Source organism: Eumetopias jubatus, unplaced genomic scaffold (genome assembly GCF_037043125.1).
Source record: "Eumetopias jubatus isolate StellerSeaLion01/CBP00866 unplaced genomic scaffold, mEumJub1_p1.0 scaffold_12, whole genome shotgun sequence".
NCBI classification, from domain to species: Eukaryota; Metazoa; Chordata; class Mammalia; order Carnivora; family Otariidae; genus Eumetopias; species Eumetopias jubatus.
Window position 1 is genome coordinate 83,756,471 of NW_028274818.1, and position 9,116 is coordinate 83,765,586.

Consider the following 9,116-nt stretch of genomic DNA (forward strand, 5'->3'; position numbering starts at 1 on the left):
GCAGATGCTCAACGACTGAGCCACCCAGGTGCCCCTTTAATGATTCATTCTTGATGTTTTACAAAGAAATTAACTATGGACCAAAGACCAGCTTCGCTTGTTGTAACTGGAACCTGGTGAATGATCAGCCTTCTGGCATAAGGCAGCACAGGAAAAAAAAAAAAAAACACTAGAGAGTTTTATTGACCAAAAAAAAAACTCTTGCAATTTATTAATAAAATTCATATAATGATAATTGCACATTTCCTTTTCTGCCAATGCTACTTATTTAATCACTGTCATCTTTTACAAACAGGGAAGAGTGGACATACTTTAAAATCTCTCTGATAAATATATTGCCACGCTGCATCCGGCCTGGATAAGGCTCTTCAAAACAGTGTATGCTGGAGCCTGTTAAAAATGACAATAAGAAAACAAAAGAAACATGTTCTATGTTCACTTGTAGCAGTAAGACACGGCCTGGTATGGCAAGACTGGAACTCTCTGGGTAAGACATAAGATCTAACAAACAATTTGTTTTAATTCATAAGGGTGGGATGGTTGCAGGACTGCCAGAACATTTGAATCACCTGGTTTCTCATCGGGAAGGGGAAAGAAGCTGCTAGGGGATATAATGACAAGAAATAAGATTCCCAGCTGGGAGCAATGATTTGCTTGCCTTTTTGTCAAAGCAGTATATTGGCTTGCTTTCTTTGGTGGTTACTTTGAAATCTATTTCTCTAGAAACAAAAACCCTCCCGCCCCTAAATCTTCCAAATAAGGTGCTCAAAGCACCACAAGCAAATAGTAAAGGGAGGTTACCAGTTGTGCATCATGTTCCAGGCCTAGGTCATGGTGCTCTAGCTCTTCATCCCGAAATTTCCTTATCACCTGGTTAAACACAAAGAAATAGAGCAAGTCAGCATCCAACTCTCCTGCAGTCCTGTCTTCTTCTGGAGGCTAAAGCCTCATATTACCATCGAAGACAGGGGTAGGCAAATTTTCTATAAAGGGTCAGAGCGTCAATACTTCAAGCCCCATAGGCTGTATGGTCCTTGTGACAGCTACTCAACTCTGCCAATGCACGGGGCACAGCGGCCACGGACATGCAGACGGATGCATGAGGCTGTGCTCCAACAAAACAATTTACAAAAACAGGTGGTCTGTCCCAGGCCAGGGTTTACCAAGCCCCGATTTAGACTTAAAAAAAATTAAAGTTTCCTTATCTGCTGTAGAAAATTATCTGAAGGTATCTATGAGTTCACGTATTTGTTCGGAGGGGTGTGTGCTCACATCCGCTCAGAAGCTGTCAATGATCCAGAAGTGGGGAATACAGGCGTGGGCTCAGGAGACATGGGTTCTGGTCCCAGCTCTGCCTGAGACAGAGCTGGGTCACAGCCATGATGAGGGCCCACGGCTTGGGCTTTCAGTGCTTCTTGCCTCAACAATGAGGCACTGTCCTAGGTTTCTAAGGCCTGTCATTCCCCAACTTTCTCTTTTTTTTCCTTCTTACAGAGTTGCATACCTACGCTTTACTCCCTTACTGGCCCCTTTCCAGAGTATATTCAAGTACCTGAAGAAGTTCCTCATGTTTTTCAGGCTCCTTCTCCATCAGCGTCCTGATCTGGTTGTTATAGTGATGTGCTATAGACTCTTCCACAGCCACAGTGCAGGCCATTGCTCCCTCCTTCCCCAGCAGGGCGGTTCCTGCACCTGGAATGGTCAAATCATGTCAGGTCGGGGTTCGTCAGCCTCGGCACTACGGGCTCTGGGGCTGGGCAAGTCCTTGTCGTGGGGCAGCCGTCCTGGGCATCGCAGGACACTTAGCAGCACCCCTGGCCTCTATCCACTCGATGCCAGCAGCAGCCCTGGTCGTGACAACCAAAAAATGTCTCCAGACACTGCCAAGTATCCTCAGGAGCAACCTGCCTCCAGGGAGAACCGCTGTTTTAGGTGGTACCAGGTCCCATGATTAATCCTGAATCACAGAGTAAGAACGCTAGTCTCTTTTCAAGGCTCTTCTGAACCGTCTGTGCTTTTTTTTTTTTTTTTAAAGATTTTATTTATTTACTTGACAGAGAGAGAGACAGCACAGGCAGGGGGAGTGGCAGGCAGAGGGAGAGGGAGAAGCAGGCTCCCCGAGGAGCAAGGAGCCTGATGCCGGGCTTGATCTCAGGACCCTGGGATCATGACCTGAGCTGAAGGCAGTCGCTTAACCCACTGAGCCACCCAGGCGCCCCATTAACCCTCTGCTTATGTCAAGAAGAAAGTCTTCATTAGGGGTGAGTGTGTCTCTGATTCTCTTCTAACATTTACTCTTCTCTCTCTAAAAGAGAGCTGATCTCGGGTTTAGAACCTTTGTCGGGGAACATCATCTGGCTATATCTCAATTGCTCTAGTTTTTTCCTCCTCTGTTGTATTTGTTTTTACCGTACCTTCTATTTATAAGAGTACTGATTTAAATTTAAAAATATTTAAATAAATTCAAGCCCCCCCAAAAAGTCCATTTAACTTTTTTTAAAGAAGCCCAGTGTCTATTTATTTATTTATTAAGATTTTATTTATTTATTTGACACACAGAGAGAGATAGTGAGAGAGAGAGAGGGAGAGAGCACAAGCAGGGGGAGTGGCAGGCAGAGGAAGAAGCAGACTTGCTGCATGAGCAGGGAGGCCGATGCGGGACTCGATCCCAGGACCCTGGGATCATGACCCGAGCCGAAGGCAGCGGTTTAACCAACTGAGCCACCCAGGCACCCCAAGTCCATTTAACTTTTAAAAATACTAAGGAAATAAAAAGGTTGTACGAGGACATGGAAAGAATTATGGAGTCGGTACTTTAACAGTTTAATCGTGCCAGATCCCTAAGCTCACGTAAACTCTTCGGGAGAGACACATACCCAGTGCAAACCCCACCACGTTCCAAAAGGGCATCAGAATCGTCGGCCGCACCCTGAATGCAACCATCAACTCGTTGAACTTTTTCAAGTGGTCCTTTTCTTGATCCCACATTTTCTGTAAGAAACATAACAATAAAGACACGCAAGCATCATAGAGGCCACCTGCTATATACCAAGGAAGCTACAGGCCCCGTCCATGTGGGAAAAAGGAAGCAAAATGGTAATGGAATGAATAATGAGAACTGCTATTTCCCCCAATCCCCCTGAATCACTGGAGGGAAAAAACAAAAGATCAGACTAACAAGCATCGTGGACACAGAGAGTGCCAATAAACCAAAAGAGCCTCTTCTCTCAATTCCAGATAAGCGGGCCTGAACCACCGTTCCAGCAGAAGTTCTTGGACCTGCATAGCCTATTAAAGGACAAGGTCCACACTAAGGAGAAATGAGAGGTTCAGCCCACTCCAACAGCAGGAGGGCAGCTATCACCTAATGTGTCATTTCCTTCTCGACTGCTAGAATGTATCATTTACATCAAAGGAGAAAGGGAGAATGATAAAAGAGCTAACACTGAGGCATTTCCTAAGTGCCAGGTGCTGTCAAATAGCTTTAAGAAGGGAACTCATTTAATCGGCACAAACTATTATTATTATTGTCCCCACTATACAGATAGAGAAAGTGAGGCACAGAGCAATTGAGTAACTTGCCCAAGAACTCAGAGCAGGCAATTTAACTTGTGCTGAGTGTCTACTGCAAGCCAGACATGGTATCAGCTGCTCTATGCCAGTTCATTTATTCCTCACCAAAACCCAGTGAGGTAGGTGTTATCTGCTCATTTTGTAGATATGGAAATGGAGACCAGAGAGGTCACGTAACCTCCCCAAGGTCACACAGGTAGGAGGTGGAAGAAAGCTGGAGTGTGAACCTGGGTCTTTGTGACTACAAAGTCCAGGCTCCTCCCTCTGCCTCTCACTGTAAGATATAAAATATCCCCACTGGGGAGAGGATCACCACCTCTCAGCAACTGGGGCTTTCACCTAATGCAATGACTCTTAACCCTTTTTTATCCCACCTCATGATGAAATTTTAATACTTCAGATATACCACATATCTGTTTATGAACTACATGTCTGTCCGTGCTTTATACATAAAAAGAATAATATACTTTTCATTCCCCTGCCCCCACCCTAATAACCAAGTTTTGCTCTCCCCTGCAAATGCATGACGTAATGTGATGCATGACTTTAAGGCCTTTGGATCACCACGCTGCTCAGTAAGACCAGGCTGAGAGGGATAATGAAGTACCCACCTGAATGACTGGCCCGACACTGGTCCGGCCCAGGACGGCCATCTGTCCTGCATAGATTCGGTTTGCTCCATATTCACCTGCGTGATCCACCCGGATTATTCGATCCACAGCTGCCCGATTGATATTGTCTAAGGTCATTCCTAAACTGTAAAACCTGACACTGATTCTTCTTCCATAAGCTGCAATGCAAATATTTATTCTTTATTAGTCTCGGGTAAAACAGAGGTTTCCTTTTCCAGGCAGAAGAAAGGAGCACCTTAGAACAAAGGTCACAGATGAGTTCCCCATAGGTAGGATATGCCCATAAATGTATTCTGTTTAACCTGCAGTGCTTTGTTTTGTTTTTTAAAAGTAGGCTCCATGCCCAACGTGGGGATTGAACTCACGACCCTGAGATCAAGAGTCACATGCTCTACTGACTGAGCTAGCCAGGCAGCCCCCTCCTTTTTTTTTTAAAGTGAATTAGTTACCAACATTTAAAACATAGATTTTACCTAAATATCTGGATCTCTGGCTTCACATTAAGCATAAAAAGATCTGGAAATACTGAACCTGTCTTTTTAGCACGCAGCTAATGTGGCAGTGAGGCATATGGTCTCTAGATGAGCATGGTTTGCCAGTTGACCTCCCTTTGGGGCCCGCTTTGTTCCCACCCCTGGGCACAAAACCTCCTACGGAGCTTTCAAAAACCATGGGTGCTCCACCCAAGTCAATCTTGGGGTGGATCTTTTTAACAAGCTCTATGCACGAATTGTTTCTGCAGCCTAGGTTGAGAACCATAAATTTAAGTTCTCTCAAAACACCCAGGGGCATGTGATTTGGAGAATGAACCTTAGAGCTTAGGTTTGATCTTGTTATGGCACATTATCAATTCAACTCAAAGCTTCTCTTCAAAATATAAATTCTTCAGGACAGATTAAATTTTGTCTTTTAAAAAAATCTCCTAGTAGTAATACCTTGATTGTATTCTCTGAGCCTCGCATTAAGGCATCCCCAGAGTTTTTTCCCCTAAGAGTTTTACAATGTGTTTAGGTGTGTAAGGGGTTATCAGCTCATTTTGCAGATATGACAAATGGAGAGCCAGGGAAGCCAGTCAGTTTGTAATGTGAACTGTGACGTGTATTGGTACCATCTTGAGATGTGTTTCAAGGCTCTTATGCATGACTACCATATCTTTAAGACAGACTTCTTCTCAGTTAGCCTAACTTCTATACTCTGAAAATGTAAGGAAAACTTCACTTTGAGTACATCTGTAGGGTTTTCATTAAAAGGCTTGAGTACTTTGGACACAAGTTGATGGGATAGGTTGGATAAAATTTGGGGTGATTCTGCATTTGAACTTTTCGACCAGGGTTTTAAATGCCTCACTAAACAAAGGAGAATAGACATGGGGTTCTGAAACATAGTGACCCAGCTTTGATCCACTCCTCCACATGACCTGCTTCATCTCACTGAGCATACCTGACTCAAGAAACTGGATGGAATCTAGGAAGTGGACACCAACAACTGGATGGAGTCCAAGTTCTGCCAGGTGTAATGTACCACTCGGATCTGTGCCATCACAGAGCAGGTCACTATGGTCCATGACCTTGTTTTTTGTTTTTTTTTAAAGATTTTATTTATTTATTTGAGAGAGAATGAGAGACAGCACGAGAGGGAAGAGGGTCAGAGGGAGAAGCAGACTCCCTGCTGAGCAGGGAGCCCAATGTGGGACTCGATCCCGGGACTCCAGGATCATGACCTGAGCCGAAGGTAGTTGCTTAACCAACTGAGCCACCCAAGCGCCCCATGACCTTGTTTTTATATGGAGAACAATTTGACACATTTGACAAAGTCAAGGTAGCCTGTCCCAAGTTGTTGCCTCCAAGTCTGAGGACTGGTGCTCCGATTAATCTGACCTCTTTGCAGAAAGAGGACTCCTAGGAATTGAAATTAAAAATGATGAGCTGGCCCTATTTCTCAAGATAATCTTGATGGCTTGTTCTTTCGTTATTCCCATCCAAAAACATGTTAATGGGAAAGACAACCGAGTACTCATTTAAAAAAAAAACATTTAAGGAGAAATAGCCAAGTGGCTGAGTACACAGGATGAGTTCAAATACATGGCTGACTTCTAACCAGCAGGACTGTATTTCTTTTAAAAACATACTAGTTCCCTAGCACTGCACCACTTTTCTAGATTCAGGCACCTAATAAATGATTTTTTTGTGGGGTGTATGGAACACTGGGTATTGAAATATTTGCCATCTACCTTTTCAAAATCTCTGCAAGGTGTCTTTAAAAAGTATGGGAGGGTTGGGGCACCTGGCTGGCTCAGGTGGGAGAGCATGTGACTCTTGATCTTGGGGTTGTGGATTTGAGCCCTACATTGGAGGCAGAGATTACTTGATTACTTAAAAAAAAATCTTTAAAAGAGAGAAAGAAAGAAAGAAAGAAAGAAAGAAAGAAAGAAAAAAGGAAAGAAAGAAAGGAAAAAGGAAAGAAAGAAAGAAAGAGAAAGAAAAAGAAAGAAAGAAAATGCATTTCCTGTCTGTAACACTAACCTTGGACAAATCAGAATCACCATTTTTTTTTTTTAGAATCACCATTTCTTACATATAAAATTGGCAATAATAATATTATTTCCTTTTTAAGGAAACATACAATAGTAACACCTTTCTTACTCAGTTATCATAAAGATAAAATGAGATACAGGAAGCAAAGTAACTTTATAAATGAAAAAGAATGATTCTCATTCTGTTACGCTCATTGGCTCAACAAAGGAACATTAAAAGTCACATTTAACAACCCTCTGAGTTTTGTCTGCATTGTCACACATTTTAAAATTGAGTAAAAATAAAGTTGAGGCCCAGTGCTAGAAGCTCTCAAATGCATCATTTTATGTTAGTGCTTTCTCCAAGTGTGAAACACCTAACAATGATGGTACCTAGGAGATTTTAAGTGGTATATGGGAAGATCTTAAGTGGTTTATGAACATGCATTAAATACACCCATGTAGTAAGAGTTACCCTCTTTTAAATTCTTTCACAATTCCTTTGATTTCATTAAGAATGTTTCAGTTTACAAATGCCTTCCTAATACTTGCTAATCTCTCATCCCATCCCTTCTTTTTTTTTTTTAACCATAAAGAAAGATGGTTTGGGGTTCAGGCCTTGGTAGACAACAGTACCTAATACAACTTAGTAACCTGTTTTCAGCACATTTACTTTTTGATTACTCTATTAGGGGCAGGCAATACTGGTTTTCCGTTTTTACCATAAGGATTTAGTTTCTGTGAAATTATTTAATTTAAAAATGGAACACGGTTGTAGAAAAAGCAGATTTAGTAAACAGAAGTACAAGTGGTATTGCTAAAAGACAAAAATATTTAGGTGGTACACGAATGATTTAGCTTTGAGAAAACGACTTCACAACAATTTTCTGAGGCAGCTCTGATGAAAAAAGGATCAGAGAAGGACCGGGTGTCCTAACCCATCTGCCTAATCCAATTTCTATGCTTCTTCCACCACCCTGGTGGCTTCTCAAACTTTATAGTGCATGCAAGTCATTCGAAGGTCTTGTTCAAATACGGACAAAGCGACCCTGTAAGTCAGGGGTGGGTCCTTTGAACCTGCACTTCTAACAAGCCCAGGCCACTGATCGCAGTGCATAGCAATGCCCTGGGCGAAGGTTACGATGACACCCGTTGGGCACTGAACTTTCAAGGTCGCCACCTGTCCTCAGCCTGGAATGCCGACCACACCTGCAGTGACGGCCCGGCACGGTGTGCAGTTCTGTCATCCACAGAGCGTCGACTGTGAGCTGACAGCTTCACCCTGCGGAACACCACGCCCCTCCCGCCCCGGAGTCTCCCAACACACTACAGTTCCCGCCCCGCCTATCACCGCCCCAAGGTTCACGCCTCGAAGGCGCGCTCCGTCGCAGCCTTATGACGTCTATGAACGTCTGCCCCCGTGACCTCTCCGGCCCAGGTCACAGGCGAAAATCCCCTGGCCGGCCAGTACAGCGCGCGTACGCGGCCGCTCTCCTCCTTTACCTGAGAGAGGCCGCAGGGCTCCCGTGCGCAGCCGCCACAGGGAGCGAACCGCTGCGGCCGCGGCCCAGCTCATTGTTGCGACAAGGTAACAGCTCCACTGCGCGAGACGGGCTAAACGTGCATTCAGCGCCGACTGATGACACACAGCAGACGTAAGACATACGCTGCCCGCCCTTGCATCGGTGGACACGCCGCTACACCCCTGCTTCCATTCGATTGGCTGGAAAGGGCAAGTGAAGAGATGCTATTGGATGTGATCACCATCAATCACTCAGGAGACCGACGGTTGTAAAAGAAACTTGGGCTGCTGGGGAGTTGATGCTAAATTGCTCTTCTCGAGATCCTGCCAGGGTAAATTCCTGGGAAAAAGGATCATGAAGGGATTCTTTATTGGCACAGCCATTGTGTTTTTTGCTTTACCAACATGGAAGGAGAGTTTTCTCTATGTGTATCCTACAGCGACTTTAAAATAGAAATTGCATGATAAAATTAAACTCACCACATGGTCAGTAGTGCCTCTAGGTGGTGGGGCTAACAGCCAACAGCTTTATCTTTTTTCTAGTTTTAGGTTTTGTACAAAGAACATGTTTTTTTGTTTGTTTCCACTTTACTGTTGGTGTTCATCCATATTGGTGCAAATTGTTTTGGGGGGCATAGGTGTAGGGAGAGAAGACGTATAACATAACCTGCATACTCTGTGTGTGTGTGTAGGCTCATAATTCTAACAAATGTGCCACTCTGGTGGGGGTGACTATGCATGTGGGGGGCAAAGGGTATATGGGACATCTCTACCTTCCTGTCAATTTTACTGTGATTCTAAAACTACTAAAAAAGATTTATGAAAAAAGTTTTGTATATTTTAAAAATAATGCATATCCACTGATACAGCAACCCTC

The 9,116-nt window shown here is 43.9% G+C and overlaps 1 protein-coding gene across 1 annotated transcript; it reads right to left on the reverse strand.

The window, feature by feature from the left end:
- Nucleotides 1-209: 209 nt before the first annotated feature.
- On the reverse strand, nucleotides 210-8,353 carry COQ7 (coenzyme Q7, hydroxylase). Its single transcript, XM_028091680.2, has 6 exons — nucleotides 8,221-8,353; nucleotides 4,185-4,363; nucleotides 2,877-2,991; nucleotides 1,553-1,692; nucleotides 802-870; nucleotides 210-390 (listed from the first exon to the last, which is right to left on the reverse strand). The coding sequence occupies exons 1-6, from the start codon at nucleotides 8,291-8,293 to the stop codon at nucleotides 313-315; spliced, it is 654 nt and encodes a 217-aa protein (XP_027947481.1). The 5' UTR covers nucleotides 8,294-8,353; the 3' UTR covers nucleotides 210-312.
- Nucleotides 8,354-9,116: the final 763 nt, after the last annotated feature.

Coding starts and splice junctions, on each gene's coding strand:
- COQ7 (XM_028091680.2), bottom strand. CDS start 8,293: ATGAGCTGGGCCGCGGCCGCAGCGGTTCGCTCCCTGTGGCGGCTGCGC. Junction 871..1,552: donor AACATGAGGAACTTCTTCAG/GTACTTGAATAT, acceptor GTGTTTAACCAG/GTGATAAGGAAATTTCGGGA. Junction 391..801: donor TGGAACATGATGCACAACTG/GTAACCTCCCTT, acceptor CATTTTTAACAG/GCTCCAGCATACACTGTTTT.